Raw genomic sequence first — 13,268 nt, forward strand, 5'->3', positions numbered from 1 at the left:
CACAACACCTGCCTTCCTACCTCCTCTCAAAACGATACTTTCAGTGTTTTCACTTCTGAGACTCAAATCCATCTGAATTTTTTTTAAACTTTACAGTATACTATTCAAACCACAAGTACACAGAGCTCGCTTCTAGCTCCCACATGGGATTTAGTTAAAATGAATTTCACAAAGTCTAGCAAAGATTACGTTAAGTTTAAACTATACCCCAAAGGTCCCAGCAAATACCAGGATCTGTCCACCTCGCTGCTTTACAGAGGTAAGAGAAGACAGTATCCCTTTCCCAGGAGATTACAGTCAAAAGCTTTGAACCTGCAAGTCACTCCCACCAGACCTTCACACGGAGACCCGCCTGGGCTCAGAAGGGCCAGAATCCACCCAGGAAGAACCTATGGATTTTCCTCCCCCATCACCAAATTGCAATGAGAAAAGTCACTGGAAATTAATGAGATCCTGCAGAGGTACAGAGATTACGAGGCTTAGGGTGCAGGGCCAGACTGGGCACCCACAAAGTCAAGTTGCACACCCCACAAAAAAAGAAAAATGTTATGGCCAGTCGTACTAAATTTAATTCTGAAGTGTAGTATTTGTAAGTGCTGGAATTTGTAAGAAAATCTGAAAAAAAACTACTAATGCAATTATGGTCTTTTTTTTTTTTTTTAATCAGATACAAATACTAACTTCTCTCTATCACCACAGCAGGGCTTTGAAAGTCTTCTCGAAAAGTCATTAATATAACAACTCTCTTTCGATGGCAGTGAGCAGGAGCCAACCCATGTTTGCTCCATTTCCGACACCGCGTTAGGCCGAGCACCGCCTGCAGAGCACTGGCAGAGCCAGAGAGACTGGTTACTGTTTTCATCCCAACCTTCTGCAATGTTGCACGGGTAAACCCTCCTATATTCCTCCTCCTGGTTCGTGAGAACGTAATTAATTATCCTGGTGTGACACCCACTTTCTGCTTCAACACCACTGCCAGCAGCCTAGCCCTTGAACAGGCCAGCTTGGGACTGCTTTTATGCACCTCTGAAGCTGTATTTACTGATGCCAATTTGAGCCATTTATTAGCTTTTTGCCCAAAAAGCACAATGCCACCTCTCCAAGCTCCTCTCACAGAGGGCATCCCTCCAGAAGCGGTTTCTGTCCCTCCTCCTGAACACCCACATCTGCTGGGAAATAATATGGGAAATACATTCACTAGCATCAGCAGTTCTGCGGAATAACCAGGCATTTAAGACATCGATTACCTCCTAAACTGGATAGTTTTGTCACATTTTGAATGTCCTCACGAACAACCATGTTTTTTACATAAGCGTCACTATAAATAAGGACCCTCTGTGCCCAGCAGCAGGCAAAGAGAAGCAGATAGCTTTTGCACTGAAGAGTTTGAACAGAATAAACATTATAAAGAGAAATGTGACTGGGTGGGGGAGGGAGACCAGCATACAAACTGGGCTGACAATACGCCCTATTCTCTGTTCATTCAGCTGTCTTCGGAATAAGAGTTCCTTTGAAGAAGGACCATGCCTTCGCCTTTGTTTGAAAAATATTTAACACATTGCAGGAACTACAAGATCTGACTAAGTAGCAACGAGTAAGGCATAAGGCCTAGCAAACTGGAGCTAAAATGAATTTAGTGACTTCAAGTGGCTGGACATAACAGCAAGTTACTGCTCCTCAGAGAGTTATCCTTCACAACAGCTATGCTGCTGTTTGAACTACAAGAAATACGTGGTGCGGCTGACAGTAAATCCTGTTTCAGTTGTAACACCAGGCATTTCAGTGTTGCTTCCCTTCAATTCGCCAATTCAATAGCAATAAACCCACCTGAGCTTTCAGGTTGGATTATTAGAAGTTGGATTATTATTCAAAGTCCAACAATTTAGGTCAAACTTTGCATGACCCAGGGGCATAATCCAAGATTTAGTTTATGAACACCACAGTTTGAGTATCAGAGTATCCCTGCACTCAGTTTATATGCCAATGACCTCTGAATTGACATACCCATACCCACGTTGGATCATGTTAAAGGGAAGAGAAAACGTTTGTTGGTATGAAAATGTATTTAACTGAATAATGCAAAAAAAGTATTTTAAGTGTATGAATTATACTCAGGAATGAAACAGAAATTTTGAATTTGCTTTGTTTCACTGTTTCTACTTTTAAAAGGTCACTTCAAAGCTATTTTATTTTTTTTCCACTTACTTTTGAGACCAACCTAAGCCTACCAAAGCGCTCACAACCTAAAGAAAAAACAAACAAACAACAAAAAAACACACAAAAAACCCCAAACAAACAAACAAAAAACCACCACCAAAAAAACCCCAGAAACATAGGCTGAGGGTTTGTTTGGGGTTTTCTTGTTTGTAAAACAAAAGCTGTTCTGAAATGGTACAGCACAGTTACACATCCACTACTAGAAATCAAAACAGTAGCCCATGAGACATTTCATTACATTTCCCTCTTCACTGTCACTTTTAGCACCAGCTGACATGTCTAATGGTTGTAAAGTCTACTAAGGTCAAGAAAATATCCTGGTCTAAGGCTGACTGATAGACCTCAGATATTCCCAGACTTGGTTTTCATCCGAGCATTCAGCATTATCCACCGAGTCCTATGAACAGAATGGTTTCGTTCAGAAGAAGTCTCACTAACAGATCTCGCTGTCGGTCCAGGCTCCCAGCTCACGCACCGCAGAGATGTTTCTTGCCGAGGAAGGGGACACACCTCTCACCCAGCATTAATCAGCACCTCCCTGGCAGCAGCAGCCTGCAAAGCACATACCTATCCTTTCACTCCCTCTTCCCACCCCGTGGTCCCTTATCTAAAAAGGGAGAGTGGCTCTCCTCTAGTGAGGAAAAGTGAGAACTTTGATCCCGAGTCAAATTCTCCTCACCCCAAGGGCTCAGTGAGGCCAAAAAGACTTGGCGATACCCAACACCTTTAATAAGTCCTAGTGTCCTTCATAACTGAACCTTTTAAAATAAGGTTCACTAATGATTCGCTGTAAGGCTGAATACCATCATGGCAGACAACTGTTTCTCTAAGTGATGTTTCTTCCCAAAACCTTAAATCAGCATCACAAATGATTCAAGTTAATCCTTAATCTAAGAAAGAGACCCTTAGTTAAGTACTGCCCATGGGGAGGGAGACAGAGGGGCCGAAAGGAGAAGGGAGGGGTTCACTCAGTAACTAGACCTCTCAAAGGACACATGGGGACACACCAAAATATACTGAAGACAATATTCAAAGTGAAAAACTAAGGATTTGTTAAAAGCATTCAATAAAAAGAGAGAAAAAAACTGAGTAGGCTCACTCTAATGCAGGTCTCAGAACTCTAACTTTCAATGCTTCCAATATTCGATTCAACTCCACAAACGGTTCTTTTTGACTTTGATCTATTGATAGACCAGATTCCTGAAAAAACAAAGGCAATTTTTAGTTGAAGCATAAGAAAACATGGGATTAAGCTGCTGTTTTTCTGACAGTTTAAATATTCACCTGGAACATTAACATTCAAATAAGGATGCTAACCCAAAGCATAATTTTCCATGATCACATTTGACTTCCACACTTATCATTACCTGACAAAGTTCCTCGGCGACATCCAACATCCCCTGCCGGAAGAAGTGCTCCACCATCACCTCGTTGAGGATTCGCTGGCTGTCTGCCTGCCAGCACCCATCTATCCCCACGCTGCTGATGTCGGAGTCAAAATTCTGAAATGTACAAATTAACAGTTAACAGGCTGGAACAAATCGCCCCGTGTAATTTTTCTTTAATTTACGCAGGACACCTATGTCTCCACCCTGATGCTTTCTGCGTATTACTCAGTTGGCCCTCAATTACCTCCTGTTCAAAGTGAAACGTATCTGTCAGCTGCTTCATTATCTCCCATGTGCAGGAGAAATCCTTTGGCTTCCTTGTTTCAAGTCTGAATATTATCCACTATGAGGAATTACACTGACAAATTATAAGTCTAGCTAGCAAATCAGAAATCTAGTTAACTAATAAAGGGGTTTCCAGACCATGATGAGTTTTTGAAGGAAGTATCTGCAGTATGGCTTTTTCCATATGTGAAAAATGAAAATGCATAGAGAACAGAAAACAAAATCGCCTACACTAGAATCAAAATAGTGTTATCAATGCATCACTGTCACTACAGCGCACCAAATTAGAAGTAAAAGCTTTAACTCAATTTTTGACATAGCTGGGAGGGTAGACAATGCTGAAAAAAGAAAATGTCACTTCTCCCCACCCCCAAACGACAATGAAATTCAAGCCTCTGAAGGCCTCAACATCCCAGCAACAGGATGAGCTTTGAAGATCTGAGGGATCTTTTACAGATCTAACCCCGATGATCCTACTGCCATGTATTTTTAGGCCAGTGGCCTACGGACATATTCCAGGAACAAATAAAAATATTGTCACAGTGACTCTTTAGTAACACTTGGCACTGCTTGGCACTGCGCCTCTTGGCAGCAGGAGAGCAACACTTATTCTAACCCAAGATATAAACCAGGATTTTAACTGCTAACGTGTTTTATGATTGGGACAGGCAGGTTAATTTGAATTAAAAAATCCTTACCCACTGCCTAAAACAAACCTCTTGCAATAGAAACAGTCTAGAAGTCAGTACATTGCTTGCTGCCTGACCTGATGGCCTGATAACTATGGCTCTCTTCCAGGAACTTCAGAAATCAGAAGTCTGGTGAAAACAGCAGTGCTTCAGCTACCGCTCTGTGACAACTGACAGTCCTGCACGATACGGAAACACCTATGTAGCACAAACGCACACTTCTGTCAAGGCAGGCAGAGCAAACAACACAGAGTTGGTACAAGCTACCTGTCAACCACGTATTATCAGTTCCCCGTCAGCCCGCACAATGCTGGAGCGGCCGGTTAGCCAATACCCGACCTGCTGTAAGGTCTGCTGGCACAAAGCCGGATAACTAACTTCAGAACAAAATGTGGGTTTACGTTAGATCGGCCCTTTGTATCCCAGGGACGCGACGTCACCAACCTGCAGCAGGAGCCCAAAGAGTCATACGTTGTTTTGTCAAAACACACGCCAGGCAACAGACATTTGCAGAGCGACGCTGCCAAAAGCATTCGGGAGCCTACTATTAACCTGTTCCAGAAGTTAAATTGAGTTGGAAGGAGATTCTTAAATTAAAAAAAGTAGAGAACATCATCATGGCAGCTTCAAACTCTCAGACCAAGGGGTCACTTTTGCCTCGCGCAGTTACTCCTCGCTGCTTTTTCCTTAGGAGGTATCAAATACCTAACCACAGTTCAGATGCCAGCCTCGAAGACTGAAACTGCTGCCTTTATAGGCTGGCTAGAGAGGACCGGAGTGGCATGCAGTGATTAGCTACAGCAAAGACAGATGCACGGTGGCACCTCCCATACACAGGGAATCAGCCCTTCAGAGGCATCCTTACCAACAGTGAGCACGTCCACCTCTTAAATGGCAAGGGGGAAGTTAAAGGGGGCACAGTAGCATCAAGCTGTAAAGCTTCTCTTCCTTCCCTCCAGTACTCTGCACAGCTCAGATTCGCACTGCGTCTTCCTTTTATTCGCCACTTATTAATTTCCTTCGTCAGCCACCTCCACATCTCCTTTGATGCTGCTCTGTGTCATCGTGATAAAGGGGCAGCCTGCCCTGCGCACGTGGCTTCAAAACCACCACCGCCTTCAGGTCCCTTAGCCAACTTTCAGTAAAACATTAACCTTAGGCTAGCAAATTGTCTCTTCCATCCTTCAGAGACGGTGGAGCAAGATGAGCATTTAAATTATTGCCACTGATTCAAGTCTCACATTTAACAACATTTTTACTTGGGTGTCTTAACCTGTAAGCGCCTTGTCATGCTGCTCGTCTTTAAGCTGTATCTTGAAAAAACTTAAGCATCTTGAAGACTAAATAATACTGTTCTTATTTGCACCAACCCTTTGAAGCCTTTAAGGTTCACCACCGTTGCCGATTCTGGTATTGCCGTCCAAATACCACGAGCAGGTTACATAAATCCATCAGCAATGCATTAGAGAAATACCAGAGGCAGTAACAAGAACACACAAGCTTGCTTTTGTTACTTCGGTTTCGGGGCAGGAGATCATCAGTTATCTAAAAATAATCAACTACGTTATTTTTCATGCCATTTCAAGTCCTACCGAATGTATAATCCTGTAAGAAGAAACTGTATTCTTCTGGGCAGCTACCAACCATTAGAGCCGAACCTATGCCTTAAACATCGTCACATCCTTCTTACTGCTTGGGCGCAGAGGTGGCAGAGCCACTTGCCTCAGTTCCTTCACAAAATTCACATTTTGTTGTGATACAACAAACCTATGTGCCCTGAGAACCCTTTCAAAGCCCCATCATAAATTAGATTTTTTAAATCCCACAAAAGATGGTAAGAATGAGTCATAGTAACCTAGATGTGCTATAGATTCAAGTCACATCATACAACCTGAGGACCTCAATTTTTTTTTCTCCCCCTCATCCATTCTCTGATCAACTCAGTCTTGACCGGGTTCTCATTTCAATAACTTTTTTTTTTTTCTTTTTTTTTTTTTAAAACAATTTCTGAGGTCTTTGTGGGATTCTACAGCTCTGCCTCCAGTGGGTCCCGAGGAGCTTCAAGAACTGACTGTGCATATCACAGTGACTGACTGTCACATGTCAGAACAAATTACTGTTTGCCTTTGGCTTACATATTTCATAACTCATGCATGCGTGATATGCTGGTGACTACACATCTCTCAGTTTTGTTTTCTAAATGCTAACAGTATGCTAACTGATAGCATGTGGGGATTAATAAGATTTCAAAAGTCGAAATAAATTCCATTAAGTTACAAACTCCAGAAAGGTTATTTTGTGCTTTTCAGGTTTTAAGCTTAGAAGAGTGGCGATTAATATTCCTGAGAAACAAGCTTTTTTTAAGGAGCCTAACTAGTAAGCCTAGGGCTAAAATGTGGAATATTATGTGCTAAATATACCAACGACACAATGTAAAGTACATTACTGAAAATTGCCAAGAAGTGAGAAGGACTTCAAGACACACGCACACACAAGCTGGACCATTTTAACCAACATACAACCTTCTATGTTATTAGTAACAACACGATATGAAAAAGGATGATGATTAAAGACAGTTTTATTCCTTAGTTTCTCAGTTGAGATTACTTTGAGCGTTCCTCCCTTCTTTTGAATTCTGCTCAAAATACAAATAAAATACATTCGTTTACCTTGTCTGTTCGGTTTGTTGGCTCATAAGATAAAGCTCGACTTGCAAAGACTCTGTATTTATCTAGCCATATTCTTCACAGCAACATAATTAAATGATGTTCAGTAAAGGTTTTTAGTTTGTTTGTATACAAGTTTTTACATGAAACAAACACTAACTTTGGTAAAAGTTTGATTTCCCAAAACAAAGATTGAACTAAAATGTTGACCCTTTAAAAACAGGCTTAAAATTCAGGGGAAAAATGGGAGGAGCTCGACTTACTTTCCTGAATTAAGGCACTTAACCACTGCTCAGACAGATCGCAGCTACAGGGAAAACATTTACTAGCCCCATCAAACATGCTTTGAGATGAATTCAAATCATTCCAGAAGAGTGAGTGATTTAGAGGGAGACTGATGAGTGAGCTACCTGATAACAACTTCCAGAACTCATCCTGTCACTGTTGTTCAGAAGCAGAGCAAATGCTAGTACAATAAAGAAAAAACTGGATGCAAACGTTTCCTTTCAAAGGAGAAAATGCTCTTTGGAAGAAAGGGCAAACCCTCATGGATCAGAAGCATCTAAACCATGTAGAACTGCTACGAAAAAAGGTATAGCTTATTAAATAAACTCTCCAGGAACTGCCAACTAAAAAGCAACCCACAAAGTTGTGGCATTTCGGACGTTAACACAGTTCACACTCGATGCCACATTTGAACTCCGTTTTTTAAACGCTGAGGAGCTTCTGTTCCCAGAGTGAACTCTGCAGGCAGACAAATCTAGGTCCCGTCCAAGTTCATAAGCAGTGACTACACTAACTTAAAAACCGACGAGATTGAACTTTACATATAGGTATAACCCTGCCTCAACACCGGAAAAAAGAAATTTAACCTGAAATTTGCCACAAGCAGATAATCCAGCAAGTTCTTTCAAAATCCAAGCTTGTTAAGTAGGAAGTTTGTTGATTCTACATGTAACGACAGCCGTCATTTGGATGCATCACATAAAATTGGTACTAATATTAGCATGTTTCCCAATCTCAAATCAGGCAATAAAACAACGAGTTACATTTATCTGTGCCTGAGCATATACAGCTAGGAAGACCATTAGCAGTGTTCCAGGGACGTTAATCAATCTATAAAATAAATGAGGGAAAATGCTGGAATAAGGATTTACATGTGACAGAAACAAAACTCAAATCTCATAAATCAAGGCAAGGGCTTTAAATTCTAATGAGCATTTTATTTAGGAACCAGTAGTATTTTGCCCAGAACGTGTCAAGAATTAATGCACTACCATCAATTACACTTTATTACTTCTATTGGTTTAAGCTTAAGTATATTATGGGGAAGGAATGGGGGAGAGCAGTTTCAATAGGTTATCGGACTTGGATGCCAACAAAGACTTTGCTGGCAGTTTCAAGCATATTTTCCAGCAGCACAGGGAAATCACATTAAGAACCTATGGACGTTTTCCTTCAAATGTCACCGTCCAGGGAAGCATTCAATTCCACCTGGATTTACACATTATACATACTCATCTGACAAACAGGCCAAGACTTCAGGGGTACATTTTAAAGTAGTTCCCTTAAGATACTACAGCCAGGGAAAACTAATAAAATTCAAACTACTTGCGTAAAAAATAAAAGTCAAAGTTCATATCTTAACCGATGCTCTGAACTTTATAAAAATACGTCCTTCATTACGAGCAGGACTCGTGCAGTTCCCACTGCTTCTAGTCTTTTGATGTAAACACCACAGACGCTAAGCAAGACTGAAAAGGCAGAGCAATGAGCACACTGAACACAGCACGTCGAGCTCATTTTTGAACACCTCACCGAAACAGCCCTTCTGACACTCAACAGGCACAGAGCAGATTGTTAGTATCCTTTCTACTATTTTACAAAGCCACACAGTTGATATTTAAAAAATGCTTTTATTTATAGCTATCCTTTTTCAAATAAAAATAGTAGATAAACTTAAAACAGCATGACAAAAACAACACTGGAAAAACTATCCACATGACAACTGAAACAGCAATTTGGAGATTAGACTCAAGTCTAAACTTTATTAAACTTGCAAGTGTTTTCTTTGGCTTCTAAGAAATACTGTCACCAATTTCCACTGAATATTCACACCCCCTATATTTGACCTAGGGCTGCTGTATCTCGGAGTATTTAAATGAAAAACGTATAGCCAAACCTGAAGGCATACTTGTACAAAGTCCACTTGCTAAAGTAAAAGAGGAAAGTTTCAAACTTAGGACGAGATTACACAGATTTATTTCAGGCTTCAAGCCAATAATAAGGATGGAATTTTACTCTAGTTAATTGGTTTAGATACAGCAGCAAGGATTAGAGACAGATGCGTCCTTAAGCTTTGGATAACGGTGACGCTTGGATTAAAGCTATTTGTGCAAAGGTTGAGCTCTTCATGATGGTCAATCATAGATATAAGGAAAAATATAACAGTTGCACAGACATTCTGCCCAATAACGCAGCGTTACGTAGGTAGTCCCTTCATTGCACTACTGGCAAATTATGCTTTGACAGATTATCATTACTAATAAAGTTTAAATGAGATTCCCAAAAGATGGATGAGTATTCTGTAATGCTGCAAACGTCTTTGTCCAGATTAAAAGACTCATTTACTAGTGTCTTCCTTAGTAAGATTATAAAGTGCACCTCAAACCAAATGTTAAGACCCTATCAACATAAGCGTGTTCCGATATGAAACTATCACGTAAGAATGTCCAAAAAGGCCAGGACAAGACTCCTTGCCTACATAACTACTTTATATGAAAGAACACAGAGAGTGAGAAAAGCATGAGCTGAAAGTATGCACATGGCATCACTTACCACAAAAAAATGAGTTTTAGTACCATTTCAAAGAATTGTTAATAATATCTACCTACAAAAATATATTCAGATCCCAGTTATTCTTGAACCTGGAATTCACACAAGAGTGTCTCAAAGAAGCATCAAAGATAAGCTGCACTACCTTTTTATTTGTTAAGGCATAGACACAGATACTACAAAAAGTTTAATCTACTCTACTCACATCAAGAACACTGCACGTCATCAAATTAAGCCCAAAGAACCAAAACCACACCTGAAATATGTACAAAATATCTTTCTTCAAAAAATTCTCTCAGTTTTTAAGCTGCCTTCTAGAACAGAATGCCACTTCTGAGTCATCTGCTACTGAAAATTAACTAGAAATTATATATATACACACACATACATATACATATATATACATATATATAAAAACCCCACAGTATTTCTTATTGAGACTGATATTAAAGCAAATGTTTTGCTAAACTGATATAACACACACTATTACTAAGTCTAGTAACACCTCTATGGCATGTTCTCTCAGAAATTAAGAGATTTGAGCTGCCCCAAAGGGCGCACTCTGTACACAATGAGTTCTGAAAGCAAGCACTGTACACTCCACTGCCTTGCCTCTGCCCCAAGCCTATGCTTCTGCAGTTGACAGGAAGATTTAATTAGGATTAATTGTAGCATAAATGCAGATTTTGTAAAGCAGAGTACACATCACAGAATATATGCGATAATACAATCAAACCACAATAATAAATACCTTATCAATGGCTTTTCCAACCCGGGATACGCTGCTGTGAATGTCTTTATGATCGGAGGCCAGTTTTTGAACGGTGTCTTTTATTCTTTTACAACACTGTGTCATAACAAGTGAAATTGTCCCCGACAAGTCTCCATCTTGATCTAGACATAAGAGAGGAAAATTACTAACTTTGTTACAAACAAACGATAACGTTAAATCTCTCGATATGCAATAACATATAAAGACAAGAAATGGTATTAAAAGAAAGAAATGCAACCTAGAGAGTACTTGCAAAGCAAGATCAGTTTAAATGAAGGAAGACGTACAGGACATGGCTCACTCGTGGAACTGGGAATCCAGCTGGATGCACAATAACACTGAACAAGTGCAACCGTTTAAAAAATTAACGTAAAGATCTCATGTGTCTCAGTCACAGTAGATTAATAAACACATCTCAAAGAAACACCCCAACCCACAAATCTCACAGGACACAACAGGAAGCTACCGAACCTACTACAGGATCAGTTTTCTTTTAGACAGTTCCCTGAAGATACATCAGAACGTCACACTTAACTTCAACAAGGTGCAAACAAAATTTGGGTTAATGCGGGCCCAATTCATTCTTACCCCGCAAGCTACCCCCTTATATCAGACTTGTTTGCATTTGAGCTGTATGAAACTTCTGCTTCCCAAGTTGTAGAAACAGCTCTAAACAGTTCAGCCAACCAGTCTCAAATTCTCCTCGATGGACGAGAAACAGCCCGTAAAGGACCTGACTGTGAACATCAGATCCGCTCTTTCTTGTTATAAGATTTATTCTCTAGAAACTGTGACATTTTTAAACTGATGTCCAACCAACAGGTGCAATGCTGTGACGCGTTCTGTGAACAAAATAATAAACACGAAAGGTTTACAAGCCCCTGACCACATCCCCGCACTTAACAGTTTACACCCTTCGTGCCTCGACTCAAACATCACTCAGTAGCTTTAGTCAGCAAAAAAATTACATTTTTTGGTGCTTTAGTCTAGTCCTTTCTTTCAGCTTTTGATTTCAAATTACAAGGACAATCTCTTTTCCAGTCTTACCTCTGAAGGTCTCTCCTTCCTCAAAGTTCATTCTACGTGAAGAATTTTTCCTTAAGGGACACAGACTTAGCAACCTTCAACTGCACAGGAAGGCTAATTTGTGGGAGAGCAGCCCAGAAATGCTTCCCTAACATTCCGGATCCAAATCCTTCATGTGAAAAAATAAAATCCCCAAAAATATCTCTTTAGAAGAAAGATTTAAAAAGCCACCACGTTCTCCATAAAGCTCGTTCCTTTCTCGTTTCGTATTTTAACACGCCTTTGGTTTCAGCAGCACTTTAGAGTCCAGTTTCTGGTATTTCATGGAGAGCAAAACGTCGGCGCATCCAACTGCTGCCGCAGGACCGGCAACCCGAGAACAACAGACACTAACTCTTACAGTGTACCCTTAACAGTACGCCTCAGAGAGAGAAAAGGAAATCCAGAAAAAAGCTGCGATCACAGGGGGTAGGTAATAATTTACCAGCCACTTATTCTCCATACCTTCCTTTATGCATCCTAACTCTCAACCCTGCTGCTGACATCAACAGCAACCAACCTTCTGCTGTTGCGTGCTAAAACTAGCTTATCTCTAGAAAAGTAAATAGCTCCTGCTCAGCCCCACGAGCCCCAGCTGAGGAAGCTTTAATAGCATTTTTGCAACAGCCATAGCTTTTAAGAAACTTTAAAAAAGCTTTAACTTTTTTTCTCCCTCCAGTCCCATAAAGCTAATGGTCGCCTCCCGGGCAAATGGCTAATAGGGCTCTGTATTTTTCCAAGTGAATGAGTGAGGAGTAACAGGATCGAAACAGTCTCTTCAGTGCACGTTCACTAGCTTGCCTCTATGCATCCTAAATTAAAAACGAAAATTTCACTCAACTATTACATAAAGTTCGCCTCCTAAAATTACTTCAAGAATCATCATTATTTCTTGGTCGCTATTTAATTTTTATGACGGACACATGAAATCACACGAAGGCTCTCGAATAACTCTCTCATGACTTCTGCCAAGACAAAATGATCAAACAAGCAAATTGGAAATACTCATTCCCCAATAAAGAGGGAGGTTAAAATACACTCTCTTAATAGCCATTTTTTGCAAGAAAAGCCATTAAGGTAAAACCCAAACAACTTACATGCGTAACTGTTTTTACCCCAAGCAAGTAAGTGAATTACTGGCCCCTAGCAGAAACCAGCTCCAGTAAAGCAATGAAAATGTCTACACAGGAAAAGCCGTAAGAGCTGTAAGAGAAAACATTTCCCCCCTGCACCCACCTCTTTCACCTTTAATTAAACTATGAGCTACTTCCAACAAATCAGCAGCAGAAAGCCCGCAGACATTCGTACCCATAATTCAGTGTTCATAGAACACAACAGACCGACAGCTTCT

The 13,268-nt window shown here is 40.5% G+C and overlaps 1 protein-coding gene across 4 annotated transcripts in view; it reads right to left on the minus strand.

Annotated features, from left to right (window-relative positions):
- RMND5A (required for meiotic nuclear division 5 homolog A) overlaps positions 1–13,268 on the minus strand; it is a 52,805-nt gene that overhangs the window by 36,918 nt on the left and 2,619 nt on the right. For all 4 annotated transcript variants that reach the window (XM_087736160.1, XM_087736158.1, XM_087736161.1 and 1 more), the window contains exons 2-4: positions 10,832–10,974; positions 3,585–3,719; positions 3,317–3,417 (exon numbers count right to left, since the gene is read on the minus strand). In XM_087736160.1, the coding sequence (XP_087592286.1) occupies positions 3,317–3,417; positions 3,585–3,719; positions 10,832–10,974 (379 nt within the window). The remainder of the gene's footprint in view (positions 1–3,316; positions 3,418–3,584; positions 3,720–10,831; positions 10,975–13,268) is intronic.

This window comes from Nipponia nippon, unplaced genomic scaffold (assembly GCF_047370975.1).
Source record: "Nipponia nippon isolate SJK-2023a ecotype South Korea unplaced genomic scaffold, ASM4737097v1 scaffold_6, whole genome shotgun sequence".
Taxonomy (NCBI): domain Eukaryota; kingdom Metazoa; phylum Chordata; class Aves; order Pelecaniformes; family Threskiornithidae; genus Nipponia; species Nipponia nippon.